General features: G+C 38.2%; 1 protein-coding gene across 3 annotated transcripts in view; it reads right to left on the reverse strand.

Moving 5' to 3' along the window:
• PLAA (phospholipase A2 activating protein) overlaps positions 1-15,142 on the reverse strand; it is a 41,803-nt gene extending 26,661 nt beyond the window's left edge. For all 3 annotated transcript variants that reach the window (XM_040481405.1, XM_040481404.1, XM_040481403.1), the window contains exons 1-2: positions 14,779-15,142; positions 9,013-9,206 (exon numbers count right to left, since the gene is read on the reverse strand). In XM_040481405.1, coding sequence (XP_040337339.1) covers positions 9,013-9,206; positions 14,779-14,927 — 343 coding nt within the window. In that variant the 5' untranslated portion in view covers positions 14,928-15,142. The remainder of the gene's footprint in view (positions 1-9,012; positions 9,207-14,778) is intronic.
• Between the last annotated feature and the right edge of the window lie 1,364 nt (positions 15,143-16,506).

Here is a 16,506-nt window from a genome sequence, read left to right on the forward strand (position 1 = left end):
TACCTTATTCTTAAATATGAGCAGCCAGTTTAATATCAACAACCATTTTATAAAAGTCTCCAAAGGGAAAGAGAAAAATCCAAACAAAGCAACACAAAAATAAAAGGCAAAGGGTTAGGCAGGCCAGAAGAAACAAACCTAATTTCAGGAAGCCAAAAAACAAACAAACAAACAAACAAACAAAAACCCCATAAAACTTTAATAGTCACATAATATTTGCAAATAGGTAAGATATTACATAAGAAGGCCTATTGAGAGAACAAGAAAAATAAAAACTAAAAGTAGAAGAATCAAACCAAAATCAAATAGCACTAGAAAAAAAAAGTCTCTCCTGAGAATTAGACCAAAGAGACAGACTCAAAAAATAAAAAAGTTTAAAAAGTTAGAAAATAATTTCACAATGTTCAATATCCAACAAATAGGGATTCCAGAAAGAAAAAAAATGGGGGGGGGGGCAGGACAGATAAGACAAAGAATAGTACAAGAAACATTCCCAAAAGTGAAGAACATGAATGTCTGGATTGAATGAACCCACAAAAGAGCCAAATGAAAGTCACTTTCAAAAGCAGAGACAGAGATGCACTGTGAAATATTTTCTAACATCAGAAATAGAGAAGATCCTAAAAGCTTACAAGGACCAGGCACGTGTCCCACAGAGAAGATGGGAAATGAGAACAGCATCAAACTTTTCAGTTAACACAATACACTAAAAGGCAATAGAGAAATGCCTTCAAAATTCAGAGATTAAATGGTTTTAATACAGGATTTTATATCCACCCAAATTAACAATCAAATGTAAGGATAAAGACATTTTCTAATATACAAATATAAAATACATTTAGTCCCTGTAACAGCTTTCTTAAGAAGCTTAATACACCAAAATGAAAAAGTAAGTTAAGAAGGACAAAAATAGGGGCACAGGGGTAGCTCAGTCTGTTGAGCATCTGACTTCCACTCCGGTCATGATCTCGTGGTTGACGAGTTTGAGCCCTGCGTTGGACTTTGTGGTGACAGCTCAGAGCCTGGAGCCTGCTTCCGATTCTGTGTCTCCCTCCCCCGCTCATGCTGTGTCTTTGTGTGTCTCAAAAATAAATGAACGTTAAAAAAAAAAAAGAATGACAAAAATATGGGAATTCTCTCTAGGAAATCTATTGTCAAAGGGGAATCCAGTGTTAACATCAGCCCAGAGCATTAATCCAACAGTAGACTTGAAGAGGAAAGTTTCCAGGAAAAACATGGAACAGGTAAATATTGTGGTGTGCATGGTAGCCATTAGTGATATTCATCAAATATTTTCTGCTCTTTATCTTCTCAACAAATGGTAATATTGAACTTCCCCAGTTCTTTTGGCTTTAGGCAAGCCACATGACTTGTTCTGGCATTGAAAAATGAGGGAAATGTTATTTAACAGAAGAAGCTTTAAGGACAGGTGCATAGTTAAGCCATGTTCCCTCCCACTGCTCCACTGTCTCTGAAAGCACATGAGATGAAACCTCTGTCATCCCAGATCCCTGAGTGATTATGAGGAGCAGAGCCCCCTGCTGTACTGCACTAGATCTGTAAGAAGCAAAGCAAACTTTTATTGTGCCAAACTCCTGAAATTCTGGAGTTGTCTGTTACCACAATGTCAACTAGCCTACCTGATTCAAAAATCGGTAGCACAAATGAGACACTGCTAAAACAAAAATCTAAAAATGGCATTAGCTTAATGGGCAGCTGGTGGAGAGGACATTGTAACAGAGAATGGAAGTTTGGTAATCCTTATGCAGTGGAACATTTTGTAAAACTGCAGCCGGCAAAAATCGAAGACATAATAAACTTGTAGCTCTAAAGAAAGAGGATGGAAAATGGTACTGCAATGATAAGCTGTCAGTTACTATCAGCTACATCTGACTAAGTACGAAAAGAACAGAATGAGGGGCACCTGGGTGGCTCAGTCAGCGTCCGACTCTTGAACTCGGCTCAGATCATGATCTTACAGTTTGTGGGATTGAGCCCCGCATCAGGTTCTGTGCTGAAAATGTGGAGCCTGCTTGGGATCCTCTTTCTCCCTCTCTCTTGCTCATGTGTGTACATGCATACACGCACGCACACATACACACACATGCTCTCTACATAAATAAATAAATACATAAATAAATAAATAAAAGAATGCAATGAGATAAAGAAGTGGCTGGTTGTCAAGAAGGAATGGAGTTCAGAAACTGAAGCCAATTGCTTCCCAACCCCAAATGATAAAATATGAACCTGAGAAGGTGTTTTAGCTGCAAAGGACAACTGAAACTCAGTCATGCAACAGGGACAAATAAAAAACGTGGCTAGCAGGGACAGTGCCAAAATTTCTTTATTTTCTTTAAACATCTTTATTTTATTTTTTGAGAGACAGAGACAAGAGCATGAGCAGGGGAGGGGCAGAGAGAGGGAGATATAGACTCGGAAGCAGGCTCCAGGCTCTGAGCTGTCAGTACAGGGCCCAACGCAGGGTTCAAACCCACAAATGCGAGATCATAACCTGAGCCGAAGTCAGGCACTCAACCAAGTGAGCCAACCAAACTCCCTGTCTAAATGGATTTTAAGTATATTCAAAGCAAAGCAAATTAGGTTGTTAACCATGAAAATAAATGCCTTCAACTGGGCAAATGGCTCAGGGAAAAGAATCTGAGCATGCAGCTTTCCCACTGAGGTCGGATAGGCTCAAAGCTTCAGTAGTAAAATCTAAAAACGCAGGTAGGAAAAGAGGAAAGGAGAGAGGGGGAGAAATACAGCAAATCCAGTCTACAGTTGAGGGTATGGCTACTGACACAGAGGTCTGACTGGAATCAAATAAGTAATAAGACTACCAAGAGAGTTGCATTGCCAAGAACTAAAAATATAAAGTCTATGACCTTTCAAGACAAAAATGACCCTGTGCACCCAACTCCCATAGGCAGAAGGAGAGCTGAGAATATTGCTTAGTCTCCAAGGAGGGTATATATCAAGGTGACCAAGGAGAGTAACAGAAAGGAAAGAGTATGCCAGAGGGCCAAAGTGGAGCTACGAAGAATAATGTACTGGGGAAACCCCTTTTAGAGACCAACGGGAACAGATCACAAAAATCTCTCCACTCTCCGAGCAGGCAGGTCCTTGAAAACAGACACCCGTCTAGATGTCAGAATGACTACATATTAGGAACCATTGTCTTGCACTGTTCCTTCTCCTGAATGGCGGTGTTTGCTCTGATTACCCTACAGCTCCACAACTGTATACTGGGTGAATGGATGACAGGGAACGTATGTTTGTAGCCCACACACCTCTGACTTTAAGAACTATATTGGGACTTGATGTCGGAACACCTGAGCATCACCTCCCTGATGTTTAAAATACCACCTGTCACCCAGGGATTCTTAACTTTGGGCTTGTGGTTCCAAGTGTAACTTTGGCTTGTCTGACATGGAGAGAGAAGTGGGTATGTTCTGCCTGCACAAGGGAGAGCAAGCTGAATAACTGATAACCAGAGGTAGACTGTGGTTGGTGGCTCGCCCTTTTAGTGCATGACATTAGGCACAGCCAAATGATCCATGCATTAGTCAAGAGTCTGAATGGTGGCTGACACTTTCAGGTATATGCTTTTAACAGTCAGTGCATTATTAATCACATTGCCCTGTCACTGCTGCAACCAACCACTGCAGCACAGGTAGAGAGAAAGCCCCCATCAGCCTGGGTCCCTGAGAGACTCTGATGAGCAGATTCCCCTCACTAATCCATGATGACTATGTACGGTGAGTGAGAAGGACTTTTGTGTCATGCCACTGAGATCAGGGAAGTGTTTGTTACTATACCGTAACCTGTTCTCACTCATTATGTTAGAATATTTAAAAAATGTAATAGGCATTTAGGAGACTTCCTGCAACACTTGTAAAATATCAGCTACAGTTATTCAGAAAATTATGGAAATGGAAAAAAAGGGGCCATTAACTTTAGGAAAAATTTTTTTCCTAGATAAGAATATAATTTAAAAACTACATATGCATTGACTATATTCAAACAAACATTCCCCAAATTTTGTTACCTACTCTGTTCCAGAAAAAATTGTGATTTTCATAAGTATATACATAATAATAAGGTAAAAATTAAAAATAAGTGGAAAATAAAGTAGGGCAAAAGGAAGAGAAAATTAGTATGTAAAATATAAAGCTGTGAACAGGTGCTGGTGTTGGGCTTCTGCAAAGAAGCAGAAACCTTTGGCAATAATAACTAGGAGATACAGGGTCCTTACCATGTGCCAGACACTGTAAAAAGTGCATTACACTCCACAAGAACTCCAGGAACTAAACGCTATTGTTATTCCTATTTAACAGATGAGGAAACTAAAGTTCAGAGAAATGAAACGATTTTAATCTTTAAAATGAAAAAAAAAAAAACTAGTCAGGAAATAGTCTTGGCAATCAGAATAGAAAATATCTTCTGTGGATCTATTACCCATTCTTAGTCATAGGGACAAAGATTGAAAGAGATTACTACACAAATAAAAATACAATTACTGTATTTGAATACAGAAGTCAAACTGAATTTTTTCCATTCATATGAAAAGTTGCTTTTCAAATTATTATAAATTTTTAAAAATCAACTTAAAGCTTATGTATCATGGGGCGCCTGGGTGGCTCAGTCAGTTAAGTGTCCAACTTCCGCTCAGATCATGATCTACGGTTGGTGAGTTTGAGCCCCACGGACGGGCTCTGTGCTGACAGCTCAGAGCCTGGAGCCTGCTTCAGATTCTGTGTCTCCCTCTCTCTCTGCCCCTCTCCCACCTGCACTTTGTCTCCCTCCCTCTCAAAAATAAATAAACATTAAAAAAAAAAAGGTTATGTATCATCAGTTGTTCTTTAAACTCAAATGCTCAAAAAGGCAGTAAATTCAACATTTGATGCTTATATTAATTAATAAATTATTCATGTATAAGTCCAAAAACAGAAAACCCTAAGTTTTCAGGATATGGTTAATTTGTGAAAAATTTTTTCTTTTGGATAACCTCATTTTCCAGATAATAACAACTTACCTCCAAAAACTTACACCATATTTCCTAATGGATAAGAGCGAATCAAGCTGGATTTAGAAAATAAGTTCCAGTTTTTAAATCTTTGGGTACAGGAGGTTCTCTCATAAGGAGATTTAGCTACCAATTCCAATTTTCTTGTTTTAAATGTTTCTCCTTGATAGTTGTAATTGGGAAAGCTCTTCATATTCTCTCAGAGATCAGTGTAACATATAATTCAAGAGAAACGTTTCAGAAAGCACAGAAAATTTCTTTTTTTTTAATTTCTTTCAAGATCAGGCAGAAATAATGAATAAAAAAAATAAATCTCTTTCAATAAGCATAAGGAAGCATTTAGCTTTGAATAGGTAGGGGAAAAAAGCCCACGATACCAAATAATGCAACATAAAATTACCTAGAATCGCAAGTTATAATGAAATGGGGAAGTGTTATATGTATAATATCAACTAAAGAATAGTACCACTTTACTATTTAGAAAATAAAACGGTCCAGAAAGCTGAACAAAAATGACATAAGAATGTCAATCATTAATTTTTTCAGCTATACTCACTAACATGGTATGTATGGTATGCCAGGAAAAAAAAAAAAGCACATGACATTTGGCCTCTAAACCACCAAGGAAACTAACAAAATAACAAAAGATTACCTTATAACAAAGTAGAAATGAATCAGGCAGAAAAAATACCCTCCAAAATTGAAGCAGTATTTTTACATAGATTTCTATGAGATCATATGATACCTTAAAAGATCAAGACAAATAAGATTATATAAAAATTGACTTTTGCATTACAAAAAAAAAATGTGCAAAGTAAAAAAAGTTAACAAAATGGGAAAAAATTTGTAATTTGTATGAAAGGGTTAATAACTCTAATCAAGGGCTTCAAAAATGGCCAGTAACCCAATATTAAATGGGCAATTTTTAATATAGTTCACAGGAAAAAAAGGGTAAAAATCCCTTCCTTCTATGAAGATGTCCCCCTCTGTAATAACAGAGATGCAAATTTCCCCTATACTAAAACATCACTTTTCATTTATTATTTTGGCAACAATCTAAAAATCTGACAACATACACCATTGGTAAGGGAAACAGGGACTCATGTTGCTGCTTGAAATGCAAAAACAAGTTACAACACTTAATCAAGCGACTCAGAAATACCTAACAAAATTACATATCCATTTACCTTTTGATCCAGAAATGAGTATTATGCCTAAATGACATTTCCAAACTAACAAAATGACAGAGGCACGGAGCCATTTATTATGGTACTATCTGTACTAGCAAAAGATTGAAAACTCAGATGTCTATCAATAGGGGACTCGCTAAATAAGCTAGAATAGTCATAGTACAGCTAGCTAAACAATGAATTATAATGCCATCGTAAACACGGATGGAGAAGGCTTCTATATAGTATAATAAAGAGATCTCCAAAGTGGTAATGTTATCAAGCAAAAATAGGAAGGGCAGAAAATTGCATACAGTATGTTACCTTTTACCTAAGAAAGGGGCAATATAAATCTACATCCATATCTGCTCTATTATTTTTAAAAAGAACAAAGTTAATAAATATAAGGAAAGGGACTGTGCAAGAAGCCAATATGGAATGAATCTAGACTTCTTTGAATATATCTTGGTGAGTTGTTTTTCCTTTGAAACTATTTATGTTTTATAGAATTATAAAGCAACATTAAGTTAAAAAATCCTGTTGAGCACCATTACAACCAAAACTCAGGTTTCCAGTTATTATTTCCCACTAAAACAAAAGCAAAAAACAAGGGGCTTCTTGGAGAAATAGCTGATTCCAGGTCTAGAGCAAGGTATACATAAAGTGAACCTGTAACATTCTATAGTACCAAAAGCAAAGAAAACTGCTAAAGGTCTTATCAAAAGGCCACAGGGGCCAATTTAAAGAGGTTTCCAATATGGCCAAATATGGGACAATTTGAGAATGAAAAAGAAACAGGAAGCTAACTCATTCTGAAACTTGGTAAAAGAGGTAGGAGAGGAGAGAGACATGGCAAGCATTTATCCTATCTTCCCTGTACAAAAGTCTCACACGTAACCAACGAATTGACAGGGGGGAAAAAAAAAGCAATGTCAGAAAATTATATAGTAAAAAAATGCTAGCTATTAAAGGCAAAAAAAAAAAAAGGTAGAGTTGGAGTATAATGATTTTTCAAATCTTAATGAAATACTGGATCTGTGTGTGCTCATCACTACATGCTAAAAACCATTACATACAAGACAGCTAGTAATTTTATAATGAATAAGTGATCAACATTTGAACCCACTAATTTACATCACAAAGAGTTATTAAGTGCTTCTTAATGTGCTACAACAGAAAGTACACAATACTACCTATAACAGGTACTTGCCAAGAACTTGAGCCTGAATCTGATTAAGTTTCTAGATCTGACTAATACCTCCTAAGACATATAGGGGATTGAGGAACATGTTAAGGGAAACAATGAGGGTTTAATCAGCAAAGTTCAGGCAGTAGGAAATCCTACAGGTTAAATAAGCTGGTTTCAAATAGGGAGGTGGGGGGGAAAGGGGGAAAGAAACCCATACATTAAAAGACATACGGACCTTAGCTGGGTCACAGTTCAAGCAAACTGTAAAAAAACATTTAAGAAACAATTGGGTATAATTTGAACCTTCATCAGATATTTGATAATAAGCAATTAGGTTTTGTTTTGTTTTAGGTGTAATGATGATTAAAAAAAATATATCTTTTAGAGGGATCAGCAAACTATGGCCTGTGGGCCACCTGTTTTTGTATACTGCACAAACTAAGAATTGTTTTTACATTTTTAAGTAATTGGGGGGAAAAATTAAAAGATATTTGCTGATATGTGAAAATTTTGACATTCAAATTTCAGTGTCCATAAATAGCTGTTTATTGAAATACAGATAGGCTCATTCATTTTATTGTCAATGGCTACTTTTCTTTACATCGGCAGACTTGAATAGTTGTAAAAGTGACCAGATGGCCTGCAAAGCCTAAAATATTTACTATCTGGCCCTTTACAGAAAAGTTTGCCAAACCCTGTTTTAGAGTTACATATTAAAGTATTTACAAATGAAACAGTATATTGGAAATTTCCTTTAAAATAACATTGTAAAAGACTGGGGAGATGAAAGAAGATAGGCCATGTGTTGATAAAGCTATGTAAATACACCGGTGGAAAAGATCGTCATTCCTTTAAATATATATATTTATCCATAACTCATTACAAAATACTGTATCTCTACCATTGTATACATTTCAAGACTTCCTCAATGAAGTTAAAAAAAAAGTCTGTATCACTCAGGATTAAAGATTTCACATATATATACACAATTCATTTTACAAAATTTTTCAAAGGAATTTTCAAGTGTTTATGGGGCATACTACTTGCTTACAGATCCAGATACATAAAAAAATAGGTATACACACTGCATTGATTAAGCATATCATTTTATAATAAAGAGCTATTAAACCACACACAAATCCAGGAATATCAAATAATCAGAAATATACGTAAACCATAGAAAACAATATTAACAAGTATTAAATACTCTTCGGTTATGATACCAAGGTCCTAAACACATTTGTTCTGGGTCTTCAATTTACTGCATAAATACAGATATAACAACCATAAGATGAAAAAATACTCTTAGTCTTCCTGAGTAAATTAATTCCTTGCACAAAATAGTTGAAAACGAAAACCACAAGGTGTATTAAAATTATACAGCTTCTTCCTTTTATAACAGAACACTGTATTATTTACATATATAAGCATGTCAACCTTTACTGATGATAACAGTAACTCTGGAATAGAATTTACAGAACAATGATGATCCTAAAAGGTTTTCACTATCAAGTCATAGCCATAGGTAAAACAAACATAATTAATAGTATGGAATGCAGATATATGAATTTTATTTTCAAAAGGATGAAACTTCTTCAAATAGAAAAAAATCAAAGCATTATACTCACCAGTATTTTTGTGACCTTTTAGTATATAAAGTGGTGCTGGACTTTCCAGTGAGAAAATACAAATATTGTGGTCATTTCCTCCAGTGGCAATTAGTCCATGAGGGTACATATCACTTGAAGGTATGATGCATACACAAGATACAAAATTGGAGTGGCCACTCATACAGTGCATTTCTGTAAAGCCCCTGTTAGGACTGGAAAGACATTGTAATGAATAAGATACACATTTGTCCCCTGACTTACCATAGGACATGAGTATCAAAGTACTCATTTTCTTTTAGTATACGGGTTGAACGTTAGAGTGTCTGCTACCTTAACAATCCATTGGTTTTGTTTTGTTTGGTTTTTAAGTAATTTCTACACACAAACTCGCAACCCTGAGATCAAGAGTCGCATGCTCTCCTGAGTGACCCAGCCAGGTGCCCCAAGAATCTATTATTTTAACTTAAATATTAAATATCTAATTTTATTAGCTACTATTGAGATTCACATCAGATTAGAAGAAGTTTAATTAGCGTTTCATTGCTAAGAGTATATTAATTAACAGAAAGAATAAGGAAGGAAAGGGAGGGAAACAAGTATCGCAAGTGGCTTTTTCTCATGCTCCGTCTTCATTTCTATTCATCTGTGACTGTTACCCTCAGAAATCCCTGGTGAAGTGAAACATTCATACAATTAAGATAATGAAGTACACTATCAATAAGTCTCAAACACAGTGAGGATATTTTCATACTATGAAACACTAACTTAATACCCATTAGTAGAGCATATATATCTAAATCGCTAGAGTACCAATCATTCTCAATATGCAAACTAATGGAATACAGGGATATATAAATGAATGCTCTAGGGACACAGCATACTAATAACTGCCTTGTGTTTAGAAAGATTATCAATTTGTTACACACATCACTCAGCATCACTGCCTTATATAACAAGTCAAACAACACATTGCAATGTACTATGTGGAAGGCAGTAAGTTAACTCCTGAGAGAATTATATCCCCGATTCAAGCTAAATTAAAAAGTTTGCAATGTAGTAGAAGGAGACAGGACAAGTGCACACGAAGAGATAAGACTTCAAGATAAACACACATCCATATACATTTCGAAGAAAGGCATAAACCCACAAGGCCAGGGAGAATAAGAAGAAAAAGAAACAGGAACACAACTTTGAACATTCAAAGCTGATTGAAAAATAATAAAGGATATAGAATACCTGAGAAAATTGAGGGGTTTTTTTAATGTTTATTTATTTATTTTGAGAGAAAGAGTGCAATAGCAGGGGAGGGGCAGAGAGAGAGGGAGAGAGAATCCCAAGGAGGTTCCTTGCTGTCCGCACTGAGCCTGATGCAGGGCTTGAACTCACCAACCCTGAGATCATGACCTAAACTGAAACCAAGAGTCGGACATGTAACCAACTCAGCCACCCAGACACCCTGAGAAAACTGAGTTCTAAGTAGGCATCAGGGAAAGTAGAGGACCAATCTACCAATGAATCCCTAAAAAGCTGAAGAATATTAGTAGCACTATGTACCTCTAGAAATGGGGACCAAGAAAGGTAGGAATTAGGAAAAGGAACACTATTGAAAATCTTCAGAATCAGTTGCAAGATGAATCATATGAAAAATCTTCAAAGGAAGGTATTTGGCAGTAGCTTTTTTTTAACTTGTCCACTTTATTTTGTTGTGTGTTTTTTAAAACTTTTTAGGGGTGCCTAAATACAGACTGCCTTCCAGAGAGAAAAAAAATAATAGCTCAAGAAACAGAATGGCTTCAGACTTGTCAAATTTAACAGTAAAGACTGGGGCGCCTGGGTGGCTCAGTCAGTTGAATGTCTGACTCAGGACATGATCCCAGGATTGTGGGACCGAGACCTGTGTTGGTGGGCTCCTGCTTGGGATTCTCTCTCTTCCTCTCCATTTGCCCCTCCCCCCCTCACCTGCTGGTGCTCTCTCAAATAAAAAAAAGTAAACATTAAAAAAAAATACACATTGGAGGCTAGAATACAATGGAGCAATAGCTTCTTAATTCTGAAGGAAAATTATTTGGGAATTACAGTGCTACAAACATTTAAATTAATTTTCAAGTAGCAAGGCAGAATAAAATCATTTTCAGACTTTCACTATCTTAATACATTTATCATCAGTGTACTGTATTTCAGGAAGCTCCTGGAGGATATGCTCCAAAAAGGCATCAAGGAAGAAAACTAAGAAAGTAAAATGATACAGATAACAGATCCAACACAAGAGGCCCAAAAGAAGAAACTGTGAAGAACACAATGAAGGGAGATCTCAGGATCTGTGTGCCCCAGGGGCAGACAGACCAGGTCAGAAAGTTTTCACCCCCAGGAAGATGAAACTGTAAAATATCCAGTATGTCTACAGGTCTTGAGAAGAGATTTAGACAACTAGCAAAGAATATGAAGTTGAATTTGTGAGAAATACATAAAAAATGAAGTGAATGAAAGCCCCAAACAGGATACTCATTAGCTACAGGGAGATCATAAAACTGTTGAGGAAGAGTTATCATAGTTTATTCCACAGCAATGTAAGTAGAGCCTGTGCAGTCATAAAATACTGATTTTGTCTAGGGGTGTCTGGGTGGCACAATCCATTAAGCTGCGGACTCTTGGTTTCAGCTCAGGTCAAATGTTCTGTGAGTTCAAGTCCCATATAAGGCATGGAGCCTGCCTGGAATTCTCTCTTTGCTCCTCCCCTGCCCATACATGCTGTGCGCACTCTCGCTCTCAATTAAATAAGTAAACAAAAACTTAAAAATTATACTGATTTCATCTAAATTAAGTTCAACTATAAGGGGCGGAGCATAGAAAAGATGCATAAGCTGGAGGAGAGCTAAAGTCCAATATTCTGCAGCAAGAACAGAAAATGCCTAAAATATTAAAAAAATAAAAATAGCAATAAAGCACTTTATACATACACATGGAAGGAACACACAAAAATAGGCAGTTAAAAGAGATAACAATTTTAACTCCAAGAAAAGGAAATGGGGGTTGGGAAGGGAATGTCTCTGATTTCTTAACAAACTCCATGGAACTATTGACTTTGGACACAAAGTGCTGAGTGTTTACAGGAGGGAGAAATCATTTAACCCTTGGCATGGACAGGCAAGAGTTAACACATCACATTAAATGTGAAGTTGCATCTTTCAAATGTGGGTAGTTTTCCAAAGGTAAAACAATAGTCCACGACAGATGAGAAATCCAGTTTAACTTGAAGTGGGCTTAGGGAGGCCTGAAGCAGTCTGAAACAATCACATGTTGACTGGTACAGTTCAATGTACAATCAAAGAATAATGTCTCCATTCTGAAAGGTCTTCAGAAGGCTGAGAGAGCCTCTGGGTTTTCAGTGGGCTTTTGTGAAAGACAAGGTATCTGGTTTAGTGCACCTTGGAAGAGAACTATTTTGCTTCCCTAAAACTAAATTAAATTCCATCATCCCCAATCCATCTGTACACTAACCACCTTGATCCAGAATTCTATCAACAATGTACATGGGAAAACAATTTTCATGTCCTATCTGGCTACAAACATTTACAGCACTTCATTACATTTATTAATATACCATACAAATTGTCATACAATTTGACATACAAATTGTCATACAAATACAAAATGACATACAAATTGTCAGGATGTCAGCCTTGAGGACACTTTTATAACATTAAGGGTACGTTAGACACTTCAGTTGGGATGTAGAAGAGACTCATCACCCAGGGACTATAAAATACCCTACTCTGAACAGTTGGAAATGAGAGGTAAAACAGTCTTACTTCATAATTACCCACTATCTATTCCTGTGTGTGACACAACGCTGGCTCTCAATCAGTGTTAGCTGAATAAATTCATGAATGATTTTGAAAACAAAACCAAAAACACAACATGAGTTAAAAAGAAAAAAGCACAACACTTTTCAAATAGATGACTTCAGCCTCCAATCCCTGAAGTTCTGATGAATGCAAAAACTCTAGGACCTAGCGCAGTCCTACAAAACACGTAAAGTTTAATGACAAGACTCAACTATTACAGCAGCCATCCTTTAGTTACTTCTGACTGCAATGTTTATATCCTGCTGGGTACGTGCTTCTACTGAACTCAATTTTAAAGAGACAAGCTTAATCAGTAATTACACTCAAATACACATAAATTTATGTATTAGTGTTACTAAGTGGTTCGGAATATCACAGAATCTTAGAATTAAAAGAGACCTTCAGAGATTATCTCGTCCAATTCAATATAGGAGTTTGCTCTATAACGTTCCTAGTCTGTCTACCATCATGTACTGGCTGCACTACAACAAAAGCCTCCAAACAGATCTACTTCCACATTTATCCCTTTGCAATCTAATCTCCACCAGCAGCTAGCAGTATTTCTCAACAGGTCAATCAAACCATGCTGCTCCCTGCCTGAAACGCATTGAAGGCTTCTACTTACACTCTTTCTAGAACTCTTACCATAGCATGTGGCTCCAGGCAACTTCTGGCTCCTGACCTCACAGCTCATTCCCTCCCGCACACAGGAACTTGCCTCTTTCTTAATCCAGGGTGTCTATGCTTGATCCTCCTACCATCTACAGATCTCTTTCATTTCAACTCTTCTCATTCCTTGCTCCCATGACTAGGTCCATCTTGGTGTCAGCTTTAATAAACCGAACAAAACTGAAACCCTCATCAGAGAGGCTTCCTTCTTTAACATCTCTCCATTCAATTCTATACTTGTTTTTTTCACAGTACACATGCCAATGAACAATTATTTATTTACTTTTTTTTCTGATCCATGAGCCCTCCCAGACTGTAAGAAAGCTCCGTAAGAAGAGGGAACTTGTTTTTGATTTCTTTTTCTTCAGGATCTAAACAAATAGTAGAGACTCAACCAAGAGTTAACATCTGAATTTATGCATGGCTACCCAAACTCTGAGTGAAACCTATATTAATGGGAGAGTTACTACGTAACAAAGTAGATCACCTCAAATTTTCTCTTTCTGAACTGAAATCTGTCTTTCAGGTCATAAATTTCCTGTTACAACCAGCCAAATCAGGACCGACCCCTTGAACTTGATTTGGACTGGAGCTTAACCTTCAGTTTCTTAATTTCTCTTTTTGGTTAACCTGACAACCTTTTGAAGGCAATGGACTTTCTTTCAAGAAAACAGCACATCCTCACACATCCATAAAACATATTGAAACTTTCATCCCCTCCATCCGAGCCCACCACAGACCCCAGACTAAGAAACTTATTTGGACAAGGAGACGTGCCAAATGCAACTTTCTGCAACGCAATTATCAAAAATTAAATTTGAGGGAAGATTACAGAGCACATTCTAGGGAAAGAAGAGGATTTACTTCAATTACATGTCAGATGTTTTCACAATGTCTAATGGGGGGGGTGCACCTGGCATCAGTAAATTTTCAAATCTGAAAGAAACATGGCAAATCATCGCCCAAAAGATAAGAGCTTCGTCCAAGGTCACCCACTCGTTAAGTGGTAAAATTAGGACAAGAATGTATGTCTCTGTAATCCTAAAGCGGTGCTCTTTCCACCTAAATCTCACAGGTTTCCTAACCCTGTGCGCCCAGAGTGCCAGTGCTCTCAGAACTGTGAGGGAGCGCGGACCGGAGGCAAGGCCGGGAACAGTACAGGATACAGCAGGGGAGGGGCCCTCTCGTCCCACCAGCAATAGGAAGCTTGCAACACTGCCAGGGGTGGGTGGTGGGGACAGGCGGGGACAGACGGACTCGCAGCGCTCACCTGTCTGGGACCCAGAGACGGGTGGTGCGGTCTCGGGACACGGACACAAAGGCCCCCGGCGGATAGAGGCTGCATACCAGGCCCCGCACATCCAGCTCGTGGCCTGGGAGCGAGCAACTCAGCCGGTACCTGGCGGCACCGCTCGCCATGGCCCTTGTCGGTCCGGCACCCGGGGCCCAGGCACCGCGCGAGATCAGTCCGCAGAAGAGGCCAGGAGTGCGCCGGAGCGCAGCGGGCGAGGGGCCTGCAGGTGAGGGGCGGCTGAGGACCGGAAGAGCCCTAGAGCCGGTGCGGAAGGGCGACGGGGAAGGGAAACGCCGAACGGGCCGAGTGACACAGCAACCCTGACATGTACACCGGAATTCATCATCTGTCTCAGCCCGCCATGACGCAAAGCGTGTGCGTCCCGACTGCTGAGGGCAAGGCCGAGCTGAAGCTCGTTTCCTTCCCGCGCCCTGGACGATCCGCCGAGGAAGAGATAACAGGGCCCGGCCGTTGGGCCCGATTGCCCCAATCCGGATCCTTTTCGAGCCCGCGTCCTTGCCGAGTCCTGGCTGAACAGTTTATTGTAGTACGAGATGCGCGCTGGGACTACAAATCCCACAATGCCACGCGCAGTGGGGCGGGAATCGCAGGCGCGCCGAATCCGGATATTTTAAGATTTGATTTCAGGAGCTGCGCGCTCCCTTGTGGTTGAGAGAAATCGTTCTGAACGTTTTGTCAGGGTAACCCTTTTGCGACTTTTCCAGAACTTCTGTGGAATCGCCTGAGACTTTTGGAAGTTAAACATTGTTTTTTAATTAAAACGACAGAGTTTGGGACCAAGTTGTAAACAGTCGTTTGCCTTAAATCCTAATACTAAGCTGGGTTCTCGGTACTCTAAAAAATTAAAATATCTTACGTGTTAAGCAATTCTCAGATTTAAAACATTTATCTCAACTGTCACATCTGCATACAAATGACAAATGCTGCGTCCTCCTTCCATGTGTCTGAAGGCACTCAGGGAAAAAATCTCCATAATGTCAGTTGATTCAGACAATTCTGTGTACCGAGTAGTTCGGCAGAGGTTGTAGGGAAGGAAACAATCTTTTTTCTTTCTACCTTTGTAGGCTTTGCGCGGGGCGTTGCAACAAAAGAGGTTAATAAGAGAAAAATTTATTAACATACATATCTCATATATGCAAGGGAGAAACTCAGAAATGAGTACTCAAAGAGGTGGCTAGAGTCTGGACTTACAGCACAAGTTAACAAAGGAACAATATTTACTGAAGAAAAGGACTTTAAGTCTTTAGAAGCAGCAAATTATGGAGAGGCAAAAATATGGGGAACTAACAGTAAAGTCCAGTTAGTAAAATTTGTTATGTGGAGTCCTCCTGTATAGTCACTAAAGGACACTACAAATTTGTTGGGCTCAAATGGGAGAATTACATAAAAACATTTTACGAACTTGAAGTGATAATTCAGCCACGTGACATTTCATTTTGTTGCATTCATTTTAAACTACTTGAAGGCAGGCACATTCAGAAATAAATCTAGTTTATAAATAATGTATGCAAGTTGGAAATGTGAAAAACGTTGAAAGTCCAATACGTACGTACGTTATGATTATAGTTGCAAGCACATTTAAGCTTTCTCTACATAGAAAGAATGGAAGAAAACTCCAAGTTACTTTATTAGAGATGTGGGATTTGAGATGAAGTAGTTTTTTTGTTTTTTTATTTTTTTTAC

Source organism: Herpailurus yagouaroundi, unplaced genomic scaffold (assembly GCF_014898765.1).
Source record: "Herpailurus yagouaroundi ecotype Mexico unplaced genomic scaffold, PumYag 160, whole genome shotgun sequence".
Classification (NCBI taxonomy): domain Eukaryota; kingdom Metazoa; phylum Chordata; class Mammalia; order Carnivora; family Felidae; genus Herpailurus; species Herpailurus yagouaroundi.